Here is a 16,697-nt window from a genome sequence, read left to right on the forward strand (position 1 = left end):
GCTTCTGGGTCCTCTAGTCACTCTGTAGAGATGGAGTTGCTTAGAGGTGGAGGATGGTACTCCCCTGTCCCTGCTAGGTGCCTATGATGCTGTCTCCATCACGAGAGGGAAAGCTGCTGGAAGGGGGGATTGGTGGCCAGTGTCTAACCCAGTCCATCTCCCCACACCCAGAGATTGAGGATGAGGAAGAGAAGATCTCCAGGTACCGAGAGCTCTTGGTGCATCTGCCCCCTGTCAACCGGGCCACTGTGAAGGCCCTTATCAGCCATCTGTACTGGTGAGGGTCATGCCAGTGTGAGGCTCTGGGGAGATGGGTGGGAAAGGTTCTTCTACTCCCAACCTGGCTCACTGCCCTCTCCTGGGAAGCTGGTGGGCCTGGGGACCACCCAGTGACTGCCCTGATCTTGGACATTGTATCTTAGCTTATGTCCTTCAGGATAAAGGGAGATGGGGTATTTGTCAGTTTGGGGCTAGGTTACTGAGGCCAAATCTTACTCTCCAGTCCTATACCTTGGCAGGACATGAAATGTGTCCCTTTTGCTCCTTAAGTGCAGTCTACCCTGTTTCTTTGACCTCAGTCCCTTGGCCAGTCTTGCACCTGATGAGACCTGGAAATGTGGCTGGGAAGCTCTGGGCTCTTTAATGATCAGTTGCTTGTCTTTCCAGTGTACAGTGTTTCTCAGACACAAACCAAATGAACACACACAACCTGGCTATTGTGTTCGGGCCTACCCTCTTCCAGACGGATGGGCAGGACTACAAGGCCGGCAAGGTGGTGGAGGACCTCATCACTCACTACGTGGTGGTATTCAGTGTGCGTCCCAGCTGGGATTGGGGGCGAGGGGAGGGGTGGGCAAGGCTAAGCCTCTCAAATGGCAGTGACATCTGACCCTCCCCAGGTGGACGAGGAGGAGCTGAGGAAGCAGAGGGAGGAAGTCACAGCCATAGTGAAGATGCGAGTGGCTGGCACTGCCAGTGGGACCCAGGTGCAGGCCAGGGTTTGGGGAGGCTTGGGCTGGTTGCCAGCTCTGCTCCCCAGACCTCTAGCTGAGCCCCGTCTCTCCTGCAGCATGCTGGTGACTTCATCTGCACCGTGTACCTGGAGGAGAAGAAGGTGGAGACTGAACAGCATGTTAAGGTGGGGGTTGTTGAGCCCCACTGTGCCAGGGCAGGCATAGCTAGTCCTTAGAGATGTATGAGGATCCCCAAAGACACCCCTCTTTGCATCTCAGGGCTCAGAGGACCCGATGAGGAATGGGTTTGGGTACCGAATTACAGGAGATTGTGGCTAAACAGAAGCTGTTAGTGCATTTGGGACTGGCTGATCTTCTGGATCTGTGCAGATCCCAGCATCCATGACAGCAGAGGAACTTACTCTGGAGATCCTCGACCGTCGAAATGTGAGCATCAGGGAAAAGGACTACTGGACTTGCTTTGAGGTCAATGAGAAGGAGGAGGCAGGTGAGTGGCCATGGACTGCCTTTAGCCCAACCTTCATTTCTCCTGCTCCCTGCAGTTTGGGAGCCAGAGGTTCTAGATGACACTTCTTTTTGCTGGCACATGGATGAAAATTGTGGTCTCTATGCTGGTGGTGACCGGCAGCTAGCAGGTCCGGGTGATGGTGCCAGCCATGATGATGCTTTCCCAGGTGTCAGAATGGTGTTGCTTGCAAAAGGGGCAATGCTGAATTGAGTGACAGGATTGTAGGGTGATACTATTGGGGTGAAGAGGATGGTGGATGGTGATCATACAAGCAGGTGGCTGTGATGGGGAGCCAGACTCTGGTGGTGAGTGGCCAATTGGAGCCTTTTATGGTGAAGGGAGTGATGTTGAGATGAGAGGTGGGGTTGTTGCTGATGCAAGCGTCGCCTGTTTTTGTTGAGTGGCAGTTGCTAGGCTGAGGACCCCAGCAGTGGTTAGTCTGGTAAGGGACAGAGATGTTAATACCATGATCACTCTAGGAAACAGACAACTCCCTTGGTGTTAGCTAACTGCTTTAAAGGAAAGGCCCAGGTTATCAGCAGATCCTATGATGTGGTCCTGGGTTCTGCCTTTTCTCTTGGGGTGTCCAGATACTAACAGTACACTGGCTCGGAGAGAACAGGGTGAAGTCCAGAACGGGTGGGGTCTGAAGTCTGCCTCTTCCCTTCAGGGTGTCAGGCTCAGAGTCTGAGATGAGCAGGATTTTGGCCTGGTTGGGAGAGAGTGGGACTGGTAGCTTCTTCGAAGATTTTAGTGTTAAGGCCTTCTCTGGCAATCTTTAATGAAGCAGGTCTCTGAGATGATCTCAGCTTGTTCATATTTCATTTGAACTTTATTTGGTGTGAACCAAGGGTTATATAGTTTTTGGGGTGAGACTATCCAGGGTAAGAAAAAAAAAAAAGCTAAGTTACTCAGATACCTCATTAGCATGGAGAGGTGGTCCAGGTGCTGCTATGTGACTGGGTGACTGCCTGTGACCACCTGATTGTGGGTCGCTTGGTTACATGCTCTGAGGCAGGCACGAAAACAGGGAAGGAGTTAGCCGGTCTCAGGATGAGATTCTAATATCAGTTTTTAAGATTTCTGGGTTTTGGACATGCTCAGCTTCACCCAGTCCATGCCAGTTCCTCTGGTGGCACGGTCTATGTGCCCTACACTATGACAGGGCTGATGACTTTGGAGTGCCTTAGCCTACTGTGAGGAAGAGTAAGGGCTGCTTGGTAAAGACAGGTCAAGTGCTCCCAGAAACAAGACCAGCTCCAGCACCAGGCTAGGCCTTCCAAGACACGAGGAAACCCAGGTTGGGATAGGAGGTGAAGTCAGCCATCCAGGGCCTGGTGGGGATGCTGTTGGCTACTAGCATGAGAAAGCTTGACTGGAACTTAGAGTACATGCTAGAGACCAGACCGTGTGAGGCAAGTACAGAGGGGTATACCACGAGGGTGGAAGGAGCTGGAGTATTTCTGATCTGAGTAGAGGCAGTGCTTGTTGGGGACACATGGGTGACAATACAGACTTGGTTTTGGCTATAAGTAGGTGTGACAAGTCAGAAGCTAGCTTATAGGAAGGGGTGATTGTGATGGTGGTGTGTCACGATGCTAGTGGACACTGAGCTGTGTAGGCGATGTCTGTCCGTTCGCTTGCCCTTGGTGTTACTAAGCATTGTGGACCCAGTGACAGTGGTGTGGCCTCTCCACAGAGCGCCCGCTGCACTTTGCGGAGAAGGTGCTGCCCATTGTGCACGGGCTGGGCATAGACAGCCATCTGGTGGTGAAGAAGTACCAGTCTATGGAGGCTATGCTGTTGTATTTGGGTAAGTGGTATCTGCAGGGGATGTGGGGTAGGTGGGTACCTCCATCTAGAAGCAGGGTGAGACCTGGTGGCACCAGGACAGAGCAGGTCAGATGGAGGAAACTAGGGTGCTTCCATGGGGAGTCTGGGACATGAGGCGGGGCATTGGAGTCAGTAGGTGGGGTGGTGTAGCCCATGCCTACTCTAGTCCTCCTCTAGCCAGCCGTGTGGGTGACACCAAGCATGGTATGATGAAGTTCCGTGAAGACCGCAGCCTCCTGGGTCTGGGGCTGCCTTCAGGTGGCTTCCACGATCGCTACTTCATTCTCAACAGCAGCTGCCTACGGCTCTACAAGGAGGTCCGGGTAAGCCTTCTGATGGACATTTGTATCCCATATGTGCTCAGACACTCGTACACAAGCATTGCCCTTGGTCTGTAGGCGCAAGGTCCCCGTCTGAGGGCCTTGGCAGCACAATGGCTGATGATAATTGTATATCCTCCTGCTGTGACCCTGAGTAGCCACCCAGCCACATGAGACCTTACAGTGAATGTGATTGCTGGGACATTGTACACATGCTCCCATGTTTTCCCTTGCCTGTGGTTTATTATACCCTCACAAGAATGTGTCTGTTTCGTGGCAGCAGTCCTGAGCTATGTCCAAGCCTGCCCTGCCCCTTCCTAGGACACAGTCCTCCTGACCTACTCTACCCACATGCCGAGTGGTCTCCTAGACCAGACTCCTTGGCACCCCATTCTTCTGCACACAGATACCCTGCCATCCCCCTCTCCCTTGCTCTTTACACCACTACACAATCTGTCCTGGCTCTAGACTGGGATGATGCCCTCCATAACCCTGCTCCTCTATCAAACAGAGCCAGAGGCCGTGGAGCGGGGCCCCTGAGACCGTGAGTAGCTGTGTGCCAGCTGCCTTGCCTTACACTACCTGGGGTCAGGCGAGCAGGGTAGAGCTTGAGGACACAGTCAGGGCTCCCAGTTCTCTCCAGGCATGGTTCTCTGTCTTCTTACCAAGTCACTACAAGTCACTGGCCCCTACCCTAACCCCAAACCAAGATCTTTTCCTCAAGAATTTTTCATAATACGCAGAGAAGAAGTTTTGGAGGCAGTGTTAAGAGACCCAAGTGCCGGTTAGGACTGGTTCATTTCCTCTTACTATCAGAGCTCTCCACCTTCCAAACCTAGACAGAGTGCTATGGCTGTCCTTGACCATGTTGACCCTGAGGTGCCAAACTGGGACACAAGGCTGTGAGACATTCTGTATCAGGAATGGCTGTGCTTTCCCGGCCTCCCCAGCTGGTGGACCAGCTTTCCTTTGCCACCCACGAGAGCCCCTCCATGTTCCTCTTAGGGCTGCCCAGTCTGTCTCTTCTGTCTGGAGATTGCCTCTGTCTCAGGTTCAGCTGGGAATCATCCTCTGTGGTACCCTGTGGGTACCACCTCTGCTATAGGGCACAGAGTGTAGATGGTTCTGCAGAAGAGCAATGGAGGCACAATGCCAAGAACAGTGTTCTAGCATGAGGTCCTTCAGTGACTCCATCACAGTCTCTAGCCCTTTGTTGCTCCTTGCAGCTCCTGCACACATCTGAACAGATCTGGCTGCCACGGCGGATCAGATGAAGCAGCAGCATCCTCGTCTCCGTTTCTCTGTACATCTTACCTCTGTTAATGCTGCCTGGACTCCTGGCAAACACCCCCATTTACCTTTCCTCCTTGTCTCACTCACTTCTGAGCCTGGTTCTAGAATGTTATCTCTCCTGGCCCTGCTTCTGGAGGTGCTTCCTTAGACTCGGGGAGCAGAGTGAGGCCATCTGTGTGGGCAGAAGGGAAGGGGGGCACCTGAGGCGCCCCAGAAGGCAGGTGCTGACCTCTAGGCATAGAGAGACAGACTGATGGTTACTGAGCAGGGCTTAGCACTTGTCTCTACTTTTTTCAGAACAGGAAGTCACCTTTTCCAAGGTGAGAAAGGGTCAAGGGACTTTCTAAGGCTACTTTGCTCGTGGCAGACTAGGACGAAGGCCAGTGTGTTAGGGTTTGTACTCTGGCTAGTGTCCTGGTAGTTTAGAGCTGCAGGGTATAGCAGGAAAGCTGTCAAATGTTAACGGGCAAAGCTGTCATCTCGAGGCCACTGAAGTGTTGATGATTTTGACATCAGTTGGCTTATGAGGCCACAGGAAAGAATATTTGAAATTAGGATAGTCTCATACCAAGGAGGCTCTGTGGCCTCTCAGTCCCTATCCCAAGACCTCCTGCTGTTTAAAATTCTGGAGCAGGTGAGAAAGGCATATTAGAAAAATCATGGTACCAGCATGAGGTCCCATGAGCATTGAGCATAAATTTTATCTCTTGGACCTTATGGTGCCAGAACCCTGAGCTGCTTGAAAGTGTAGTTCCTATAGGAGATAGTCTCTGAAGGGAGAATCTTCTCTGTGCTTCTGCCTCCCACTGTCCACTGGTCTCCTGCCCTGACAGCGACTGCCCAGTCTTCTGCCTGACTTCTTCTAGCCCCTTCTTCATCCCATTGTCTTTGCAGGGGCCTCTGTTCTCCCAGCCTGTGTCCTGTCTCCATCTCCCACCCCTTTTCCCGTGTCCTAGTGTGCAGGCTGACTTTTTCAGTGCTTCAGCCTTGCCTCTGCCTGGTGTGTGTGTGTGTGTGTGTGTGTGTGTGTGTGTGGTCTTCCTCCTGGTGTTCTGCCCACAACCTGTTTCCCCACAGCCTTAGCTTTATTGTCTGTCCCACGTCTTGATCCCCGTACTACAGGCAGTGGTCCAGGCTGTTTGGGACATGCTTGATTGTTGGGTGAGGTGCTCTCTATAGAGGGGTTGGGGCTCCTTCATCCATCAGGCCTTATATCTTTACACATTCTCTGGCCCACATCGCTGAGGTGACACAGAAGGATCCTCTAGTTCTGACACAGATTATCCTTTTTTCTCCTGCTGAGGAGCCATGCCTGGGGTGGTTGGAAGCAATGGTGGGGACCAAGGTGGGGATGGCTCAGTTTTAGAGCTTCAGTTGCATTTGTGAGCACATCTCCCTCCCCTGCCATCCTTTCTGGTACCTCTGATGGGTCCAGGGGTGCCTGGTAAGGGGAGGAAGCTAAGCAAATGACTCCCAGAACTGGAGGATGTTCATTAACCTTCAAACAGTCTCTTCCTTGAGGGTCATTGCTCGTGTCCCCTCTGCCTTCAAGCCAGCCTGCTCCCTCCAAGCCCAGACCCATATATGCAGAGGTGAGGGCCAGGCAAACGTCAATAATCTGGTTCCCCACCCTGGTATATGGGTCTCTTGCTTCCTGTCTTAGACCATTGGGAATTTCTCCCTCTGGCCTATCATGCAGAACATCCATGTGAGCTTCAGCTTGAGTCATTGGCCTTCTGATGGGGCCAAGATGCTAGTGATTGCTGGTTCCCAAGCTTCTGTTCACACAGTCAACCCTGGAGCCTCCACAGGCAGGGAAGGGAGAGTGATGAGTGATTGAGGCAAATACAGACCCTTGTGGACAACCTTCAAGGCTCTCTCACAGCCTGGGCCTGCCCCCATGTGTTGTGGCGGATGGCATCCAGAGGCTTCCCTCCAGCTGCAGTCAGGCCTATGCTGCAAGCTGAGTCTCCAGTCTGACAGGCAGCAGGGGCTGGGAATCATTACCCTGGAGCTCCTAACTGGAGAGTTATCTTTGGTGACTGAGGGTTGACTGTCTGATGCTACTGCAGAGAGCATCGTTTGGCTGGACAATGAGCAGGGAGGGCTTTGGTGAGAAGGCTTCCTAGAGGAGGAGCCCTGTTCCAGAATGCCTAGGTGTTGGGGGTGGGGGAGGGCAGTATGCCAGTGGAAGAGCTGCTTCTGACTGTACCCACCTGACTGATGGAGGTGTCCCCCCCCCACCCCAGAGTCACCGGCCTGAGAAGGAGTGGCCTGTCAAGAGCCTCAAAGTCTACCTGGGTGTAAAGAAGAAACTGCGGCCACCTACTTGGTAAGTCAGGACTGAGGTGCCAGGCCTATGGCTAGGACCTGTGGGGTCAAGGACTGATAGGAAAGCCCAGCTGGGGTTCAGAGCTTTATAGGGGATAGCATCGTGGTTTTGTAGTCAGGGTCCTCTTGGCCAGTAGTATTACTGAGACATACCATAGAAGTACAGTTTTTCAGGGAACCCCTGAGCCGCCTGAGTTTGGGGTTTTGTAGTATGGCTCAGGGCTCAGTGTCTCCTCAGGCTGTCCGGGTAACAGTGAGAGTGAGTTTACGATTTGGGGATTGGTGTATTTTATGCATGTGTGGTGCATGTGAGTGTCTGGGTGCATGTACCTGTGTGTGCTCATGTGGAAGCCAGAGCAGGGGTTGGGATGTCTTCCTCTGTCACTGTCGGCCTTATTCTCTTGAGACAGGGTGTCACTGAAGCTCAGTACTTCAATTAGGATGTCTGGTCAGTGTGCTTTTGGGGTCCACCTGCCTGTGTCTGCTTTCCAATGCTAGGGTTACAGGTACCCACAGTCATGCCCAGCTTTTTATGTGGTTGCTAGAGACTTGAACGCAGATCCTCATGCTTGCAGGGCAAGCATTCTTATTAAGCAGTCTCTCCTACCCCAAGTATATGTTTTAGCAAGTCGAAAAGCAATGCATGCCACTGTGGCTGTTAGGCACTGCAGTCACGTGACTTGATTTTCTAACTTTCTCATCTGCTGGCTGTGCCAGGCTAACTCTGGTTCTTGAGTGGGCTCGGGCAGACGTCAGCACATTTGGATGTTTTTTTTTGTTTTTCAGTGGCGAGGATAGAACTCAGTATCTCAGGCATGCTAGACACATGTAGCATCCCCAGCTCAGGTCCTGCATTTGGGTTGGGAGAGAGAAGGACACTGGCCTTAGTGTGCTGCACTGGGGGAAGCTTTGGCTCTGCTTTGCCCAGGGTTCTGGGCTCTGTCCCACAAGTCTTGGCAAGTACCAAGTGACACGTTCTCTGGCTCTTCCTGCAGCTGGGGCTTCACAGTGGTGCATGAGACAGAAAAGCATGAGAAACAGCAATGGTAAGCCAGGCCCCATTCTAAGGCCTGGGCTGAAGGAGACGGGCAGGATCTGGGATCCCCTCTCTGCCAGCTCTATGACCTATGAGATAGGGAGGCAGAATGGGCGCACTCTGAGGCCCTCGGCAGCAACTTGACCTATGCCTTCTGCAGGTACCTCTGCTGTGACACTCAGATGGAACTTCGAGAGTGGTTTGCCACCTTCCTCTCTGTACAGGTACCAGCTGCTTCTCAAGAGGCTCCACCATGCAGAGTGGGACAGCAGCAGAGAAATGCTGTCATAGGAATTAGGTCTCTGGGCACAGGGATGTTCACCTGGAGAGGAGTCACTTCCAGGCCGAGGGGACAGCATATCCAAAGGCCTCAATGTGAGAAAGAAAAGGAAGGCTGCTTATGAAAGACAGAATTTAATTTGGGGTTCATGATTCCATAGGGTTAGAGTCCATGACCACCATGGTAGGGAGTGTGGCAGCAATCAGGCAGCCATGGTATGGTACTGGAAGAGTAGCTGAGACTTTATACCTTGTCCATAAGCAGGAAGGGGAGAGAGAAGGAGGGAGAAAAGGAGGGAAGGAGAGAGGGAGGAAGGGAGGAAGGAAGGGAGACAGGTAGTTAACTGGAAATGACAAGAGCTTTTGTAACTTAAAAGCCTCACTCCCCAGTGACACATCTCCTCCAACAAGGCCACACCTCCTAAACCTTCCCAAACAGTTCCACCAAGTGGGGACCAAGCATTCAAATACATGAGACTATGGGGCCATACTCATTCAAACCACCACAGTCACCACTTGCAAGGGAGGAGCCAGCAGTGCCAGAAGTTGTTCCTGCAATGGGTCAGGAGCAGGACTGTAAGGAACTTGAGACCATGGTCAAGAGGCTGAACTAGGCCTTGAGTTTCAAGTGAGTGCGAGTGGCATGTAGGATTGAGCCCGAAGCGGGTGTCTCAGCTCCATCAGTACCTGCGTACAGGAAACAGGGCCACACTCATGGAGAAGTCGTGCTGCAGTGGCTGGGTGACTGCCCTGGAGCCAGAGCAGCAAGGCCAGAGGCTGGTTAGACATGAAACAGATGAGTTAGAACAGATGTTCTAACAGAGTTCAGAATTGTGTAGGGGGAAGGAAGTCAAAACTACCAGGGCTCTGTGCTGAGTCCCTGAGTCCCTGCTGTTATTATATTCTTTTAACTCTGAGCTTCCTGGTGGTCAAGGCCTAAATGAAAACAGGGTAGATTCTGTAGTTCTTGGTTGCCAGGAAGAGGAGGCACAGTGTCTTTCAGTTTCTTGATGCTGCATTCTTAGGGAGGTTTGTGGATCTTGAGTAATCTAGTTGGCTGGGTTGTGCTGGGAGAAGGTCATCTGCAAACAGCCGCTTCTCATATCAGCCTCGATCAAAACTGAAAGCATCATCAGCTCAGACCCTAGCTGGAGGCTTTTCTGAGAAGGGGTGGGTGGAACTTGAGCCTGCAAGCTGAGTTGTGGCCCAGACCCTAGCATTCCTTTCCTGGTTGTTCCCTAGCACGATGGCCTGGTGTGGCCCTCAGAGCCCTCTCGAGTGTCCCGGGCAGTGCCCGAGGTCCGGATGGGCAGTGTGTCGCTGATTCCTCTACGCGGCAGTGAAAATGAAATGCGCCGAAGTGTGGCAGCCTTCACTGCTGACCCCCTGTCTGTAAGTGGCTCTGATCCTGGTGGGCAAGGCTGGGTGGGACCTGGCTGGATGCCTGGCAGCACTTTGCTGATTTCTCTCAGAGCCCACCTAGTCCCTTCCCTAGGTTTTTGGGGCCCCCTCTGTCTGGCCCTGGGAACCCCAGCTGCTGATAATTTCTGCATTCAGTCCATGGGTGGCTGCTACCTTTTACTATCACAAAGCACTTATAGGTTCTGGGCTTCTGTGCTTCCCACAGCTCCTCCGTCATGTCTGAGCACAGGAGTCGTTCTGACTCTGGGACCACCATCACTGCCGCCAGGAAGCTTTCCTGTTCAGACACCCTCGTGCTCTGCGTGTTTGGTGTGAGCCAACGGAACACACGGGGAAGCCATACCCACATCCCACATCCTGACTGCAGCACTGGCTCCTTGGCTGGGCAGGAATGGGCTGGCAGTGGGGATTTCCCAGGAGGGGCCCTTCCTTGTTCTCCAGGCATGCAGTGCTCTTGACCTGGCTTGCTTACCTAGGGTTGTTCTCCTTGAATCCATGGGATTGGAAAGATGGACAGAAATCAGGAGCTGTGCAGGAGAGGCTCAAGGGTTTGGAGCCCCGATGGGAGGGAGCCTATCACCTCCTGCCCCCTTCCCACAGGCTCTGAAAGAACTCCGAGGGGCTCTACAGGGGAGCTCACGGGAAGCTCCTACAGGATGAGATCGGGCTTGGGGATGCCAGCCCTCTTCTGGTGTGCTGGCAGGGAGGCCCAGGCTGTGGCTGTTTGCTATCCCCACTTTGGATACTTTTTGATAATATAAATATATCTGTATATTTTACCCTATGGTGCTAGGCCTGTGATTGTTTGGGGGGGGGGGGGTGTGTCCTAGGCTAAGGGCACAGTTGGCTGTGAAGCCCAGAGGTGAATGCTGGTGCATTGAAGCAGAAGCCTGAGCCCTACCTCTGCATGTTTACTGAGGTGTTTCCCCTCTGCTGGCCTGGCAGAGGCCTGGCCTGGCCCTGTACCTCTTGTGCCGCTGTACAGCCAGGCTATGGAATTCCTGATCCAGGACAAGGCAGACCTCAGCTTGTTGGAGTCCTGGTCCCTGCAACCATCTGATCTGGGGCCTAGATCTGTGTTAGTGACCTGGCACAGCTACTCACAGCTCCTGCTGGAGACACAAGGCCATAATGCATACCGAAAGCTTTGGCGGACTGTGAAGGGGGCCTTCACCCTGGGCACCATGCGTATGGCTCCAGAGTGGAGCCCCCCTCTCACGTCACAGGGCATTGCCTTCAGAGGGAGGTACTGACCTGTAGAGGTCACCAGTTACTCAGACAGACTGGAGACTTCTGGGAAAGTGCCAAGCATTCTGCCTCCTCTGGAGTCTCGTTACCACCCTATCTCAAAGGCCTAGTGAGCAGACTTGCTGGTGTCCTGTCCTTAGCTCGAAAAGGGCTGAGCAGAGCTGGACAAGACTGGCCCGTCTGTGCTGCCTGTGATCCCCATCAGTGGGAACCTGGATGATGTGGGGCCTGGTACACCTGGACATGTGTCCTTTGCCTCATTTCTCAGGAAGGGGTTTTTGCCAGGAGACAGCACAGGGTCCTTGAACTCTAACCTGTTACACAAGTGGCCTAAGGTCCCCATCTCTTTTTTCCTATCTTCAGGGAGCTGCTCCAAGCCAAATTATCGTGTCCTCCAGGCAGGACATGGCTAGAGGGCGTATGTGCGCAAGATATGCTTGGAATTCCTCCCTGAATTTGATCTACTGTCCACCAACCCCAGAGGCCCAGGAAGAGGGTGCAACTAGAGTGCCCTCTGCTGGGCTGGCACTGTCATTACTCCGGTTTAGGGACTAGCTAGGGGGAGCTGCATTTGGCCACTAGGGGGCAGTCACGGACCACTCATAGTTGCTAATTTTGAGGGGGGGGGTCTGTACTGTAACACCCCCTAACTCTCCTTCCATCCGCCAGTAATGTTCCTGGATCTGACTTTGTTCTGCTGCCAGTTGGAGCACTCAGTCCTGCCTCTGGCCAGCATGATGTGCTGTAAGATAGCACAGTAGAGATGCTTTGTTTTGGTCTCCTGGGCTCTAAGATCTGAGAGGAGCCCTTCACCCATTGCCTACTGAATGCATACCTAAGCCTGAGCCTCTGCTCTCTGCCTTCCCTGCCTGACATTAGAGTTTCTTCAGCTCTCCTCATGCTCTCAGCACTGTTCTCTCTTGTGAAATGTTCCCCGGGGAAGAGGAGGGTAGCCAGCACTGTCTGACTGTAGAATGCTTTCCCTTGGCATGAGGTCACATCCCTGCAGGGTTGAGATTCAACCTTCATAAAAAATACCTGTGTCTACAGTGTTGGGGGACCAGGGCAGAAGGCTCTGTTGTCTCAAGGATTCCTAAAACTGGAGCCAATGCCAGAAGGGAGGAATGCACTTGGTACTTTAGATTGCTTGGGGTGGGAGGAGCCTAGAGTTAGGGAATAGGGAGCCTGGAAGAGGAAGGACTTCCTGGAGGGGTATGGTTGGGGGTAGGATTGGAGGTTGGGGAGGAGAACAGGGAGGGAACTCTGAGAGAGAAGGCTGCAGTAGGGCACAGCCTAGGCACTGAGGCATTGCAGTGGAGTGTTGAGGGGAAAGTGGGCAGAGAAGGATATGGCGCAGAAGAGGGCTGGGGTATCTGCCTTTCTCTCTTCTGGCTCCTTCAGCTGAACCCTCCTGCTCTGCGTGATATCCAGCACGGAGGACTGAGGAGCCCTTGGCTCCAGAGAGCCCTGGGCACACAGGCAGTAGTGAGGCAGGTGGGGGAAGGGCTGGACCCTGCCACCACTGTGCTAACCCTGGGCTGGAGGGGACACAGAACTTCTTCCCTGCCCCCTTGCTTCTATTGCTGCCTGCCCACAGTTCTGTTTGGGGAAGCATGGGTGTGTAGGCAGATATCCTTTATAGTCCGCGTGGCTCTGACAGTTGCTTAGCTCTCTGATCTTCTGTGCTCTCTCTGTCCTTTGGAGCCGAGCTGCTTGCTGATAGACTCCTGGGAACACTGAATGAGCAGGTAAGTGTGAAGAGCTAGCAGTGTCCCTTGCTAGTCTCCCCAGATCTATGTGCAGTGACTCCAGGAGAAGAGCTTGAGAGGTTGAGCCAGCACTTACCGAAGACTTCCTGTGTTCAGTTCTCACTCACCAAGCACTTGTTGAATACCTGCTGTGCGCAGAGCTTTGCTGAACACGTGGGGCAGATGAGTGAGTGGTGTGGGGGAGGAGGGAACCCTTGAGGAGAGAGGATGCTGATCAAAGAGGATTTATGGAGTGCTCAAGTCCAGAAGACAGGAGGTTAGGGGATGCTGAGGAGAGGCCTGTCCAAGAGAGGGAATGGCTTTGAGCACAGACAGATGCATGCGGCCTGCAGTAAGACCTGTTGTAACTGGAGCCTAGCACCCATGCAACCCCAGGGCCTCACACCCTCAGCACCAGACACCCTAGGGTCTACCCTCCACACCCTAGCTGTCAGGTCTTAGCTCTACTGGTTGCCCAGGAGACATGACCACATCCCTCTCTAATGGGCCCTTTAGGATCTTGTCCCTACCAGAAAACAGCATCCTTCCTGCCACTTAGCTACTTAGTGACCTGAATGACCCAGATCTTACTCTGAGACTCTTGTGACTGTTTCTCTCTCGCTGACACACATACACACACACACAGATGGCTGGTCAGAATCTCCCTGCCTCTCCTGTCAGGAAATACCTTTGGATTATTCTTCCCAATGTCCATGTTCTACGAAAACATGGGGAGGATTTTGTACCCAGCTAGCCAACCAGGGGCTGGCCCATGAAGAGCTTGCTCACTGGCCCTGACACATTCCCCTCTTCTATGCTACTTTCAGCCTGTGGAAATTTCCACACTTTCTCTGCCCTGGTTACAGCTCCTACTGCTGTATTTATCACCCTGGAGACACAGTGACACAGGCCACATGCACACACTCATGCTCCGCACTCACGTGCCTGCACACCTCAGCTTGCACTGCCGTAACTCAATGGCAGCGCACACACACACACACACACACACACACACACACACACTCTGCACGTGGAGGAGGAACACCCACACACAAAGAGCTCTCTAGGAAAATTGCTCTCCTTTCTGCTGCTGCTCCTCCCCCACCTCCTCCTCCTCTGTTCTGTCCGCCCACTACCACCCACAGACCAAAGAGCTGGGCCTAAGGACTGTACCTCCCACCCCTTATCAGCTGGGAGGCACTCTGCCTGGTGACTTGAGTGTGCCCTCCCTCTTGCCACCCCACCCTCCCTCCCCCCTCTGCCACTCCCCTGCAATCGTGTCTGCTCTGCTTAAGTCCCCTCTTTGTCACTCTTTTGACTCTGAAGTGGAAACTGTCATTCTTCTCTGCTTTGTCTCTCGGAGGTTCAAGTCGAGGAACTCCAAGGATCCAGGCAGAAGCATAGACTAGGAGGGGGTGCCAGGAGCCCGCTTCTCCTCAGCTCCTGTCACCTTCAGCCCCCCTCTTGATGAGGAGAGGGCTGTGTGCCTGGCACCATGGAGACCGCAAGCGTCATGGCAACACAGTCTGGGTGGGCACAGCCTTCCTCCTCTGGGGTTTGTTGGGGGGGTGCATAGGAGGAGCTCCATAGGCCTGATGGCAGTGGGCCTTGTGCTGGTGCCCAGTGCTGGACATCACATCCGCCTGCAACCTGTTCTAGTCCTATCACTCCTTGGCTCACTGCACTGCAGGCTGCAGGGCTCAAAGGCTCTGATGCTCCCTGGACACTGCAGGGAGGATGCTGCAAACACCAACACTACTCAGGGGCTCACCCAGGGTCCCACAGCGCCTCCTACCTTCACTCTTGATTTTGTGGTTGGCCAACCATCTCAGCTTCCTCAAGGCAGAGAAGTCAGTTCAAAGTGAGTTTGGGCTCCCTGTGAAACCCCTCAACCAGCCCTTCGCCTCACCAGTGAGAGTACGGAATACCTGCTGTGCCAAAGCTTCATGTGTTCTCTCACTTCACCCTTGGGAGACCCAGGGTGGCCAGGAAGTGGCCGGGCAAGGACAGACCAGGCTTGGGACAAGGTACCCATCCTGGCAGGTGCTCTTTTCTCATTTGTGTCTTCCTCGCTGGAGAGGGGTTCCTGGCAGGTTTTGCAGCGTCACCAGGCTCTGGCCTTAGGGTGTCTAGAAACCTGAGAGCTAGTTTTGGGGGGTATTGTGGGGTAGACACTTCCTTAAGTGTCTAGACATAGGGACAAGTTTGCAGCCCCACAATGACTGGTTTCTGGTCCTGTAAAGAGTTGTCTCTGCTGTAGACTAGGGTGCACAGAGTCCAGGAAGAGACCCCTGCCTTGCAACCCAGACTTGACTCCTGGCCTCTGTGCAATCACGTTGCAGCTGCCTTCCTCCTGGCTTATGTAATCATTCAAATATAACAGCTGCCTTTACCCACTGAGTCACACCCCCTCCCTCCCTCCTCAGGTGTGGGGAGTTGTACAGAAGAGGTAGAGCTGGGCTGAGTGGGAGGCTGGGGGACTCCGGGAAAGGGGGGTTCTGGTGTGCTGGATTGGAGGGAGATGAGGACAGCAAAACCTTTCTTAGAAGAGGAACTCAGGAATTGCTTCTGCTCTGACCCATCCTGGTAAAATGCCACATTCTTGTCGGTGGAGGGGGTCCAAGTGTTAAGGCTGTTATCTACAGCCTTCTTTCCTGAGTCTCTGTCCTTAACAGAGGAAAGGCAGAGTATGAAGGGGAGAGAGTAATTTGGGACACAATGGCCAGGAGTCTCTGATCTGTGGTCCAGTCTATCCTGGATATGTCACTGGCCTGTTTGCCTATCTGTGTAATGAGGGGTTGGATTTTCTGGCTCTGACCTTTTATGCTCTGTGATATCAGTCTCTAGTAGAGGCACCCAGGGGCCCAGCTACATCCGGATTGGCCTCCCTCATCTGCCTTTTCCTGGCTCAGCTCAATCTTCCTCTGAGCCACTTCTGCTTAGCTCTACCCATGGCACTGGGTAGAAAGCAGGGCCACTGGATTCTGGGTTGAAGGACACAGTAGCCTTTGGCGCTCTGACTTGATATCTGTCCCAGTGTTTCATCCCCAGTGGTAACTGGAGATTACTATCCCCACCTAAGGTCACCAGCCTCGCCCCTCATAGGAAGCTGACCATGCCTCCTCATCTGTGGATTCTGGTTTGACAAAGCCACTTTCCTGAGATGTTGAAGAAGTTGCTCCCCCCTAAGGCTGTTCTAGAGACCATGGTGGTTTTCCATGTCCTTGTCAAAGCAAAGGCTTTGTCCCTGGTGGTGTGATGAAGTCCTTCTCAGTGTGACCTGTGCCTGGCACCAAGGGTACATGCCAGGCCTTTCACAATGGCATGGTTCTGGGCATCACACCTACAAGAGGCAGCTTCCTGGCCACGGGAGGAAAGGCACTGTGAGATGACTCTCTGAGCTACCAATTCATCTCTCCCCTGTCCCATGGGTGCTTGTTACCAAGACCCAGGGTGGACCCCCCACTCTATATCCCTGATCCCAGACAGAGTCATCCAAGATGTCCCAGTCGCCCATGAAGTCCATGGCCTGACAATTACTCCCCATCCCCAGTGGAAGACATTGTACATTGCAGCATCAGCTTGCCCCAGGAAGTGGGGGACAGGCCCTCTCCAACTCCTTACTAGACTCTGCAACATGATCCTGGACTGAAGTTGGCTCTGATTAGCACTGTCTTTTTTCCATCTTTTGTCTCTCTCTAGACG

The 16,697-nt window shown here is 53.3% G+C and overlaps 1 protein-coding gene across 9 annotated transcripts in view; it reads left to right on the forward strand.

The window, feature by feature from the left end:
• Arap1 (ArfGAP with RhoGAP domain, ankyrin repeat and PH domain 1) overlaps nucleotides 1-10,780 on the forward strand; it is a 62,659-nt gene extending 51,879 nt beyond the window's left edge. For 8 of the 9 annotated variants that reach the window (XM_076938887.1, XM_076938908.1, XM_076938900.1 and 5 more), the window contains 13 exons: nucleotides 172-277; nucleotides 667-814; nucleotides 900-986; nucleotides 1,070-1,138; nucleotides 1,344-1,461; nucleotides 3,182-3,295; nucleotides 3,493-3,638; nucleotides 4,147-4,179; nucleotides 7,178-7,260; nucleotides 8,255-8,305; nucleotides 8,456-8,519; nucleotides 9,817-9,966; nucleotides 10,202-10,780. In XM_076938887.1, coding sequence (XP_076795002.1) covers nucleotides 172-277; nucleotides 667-814; nucleotides 900-986; nucleotides 1,070-1,138; nucleotides 1,344-1,461; nucleotides 3,182-3,295; nucleotides 3,493-3,638; nucleotides 4,147-4,179; nucleotides 7,178-7,260; nucleotides 8,255-8,305; nucleotides 8,456-8,519; nucleotides 9,817-9,966; nucleotides 10,202-10,219 — 1,187 coding nt within the window. In that variant the 3' untranslated portion in view covers nucleotides 10,220-10,780. The remainder of the gene's footprint in view (nucleotides 1-171; nucleotides 278-666; nucleotides 815-899; nucleotides 987-1,069; nucleotides 1,139-1,343; nucleotides 1,462-3,181; nucleotides 3,296-3,492; nucleotides 3,639-4,146; nucleotides 4,180-7,177; nucleotides 7,261-8,254; nucleotides 8,306-8,455; nucleotides 8,520-9,816; nucleotides 9,967-10,201) is intronic. The other variant, XM_034512305.2, reaches the window with a different exon arrangement.
• The last annotated feature ends 5,917 nt before the right edge of the window (nucleotides 10,781-16,697 follow it).

This window comes from Arvicanthis niloticus, chromosome 1 (assembly GCF_011762505.2).
Source record: "Arvicanthis niloticus isolate mArvNil1 chromosome 1, mArvNil1.pat.X, whole genome shotgun sequence".
In the NCBI taxonomy this organism is placed as follows: Eukaryota; Metazoa; Chordata; class Mammalia; order Rodentia; family Muridae; genus Arvicanthis; species Arvicanthis niloticus.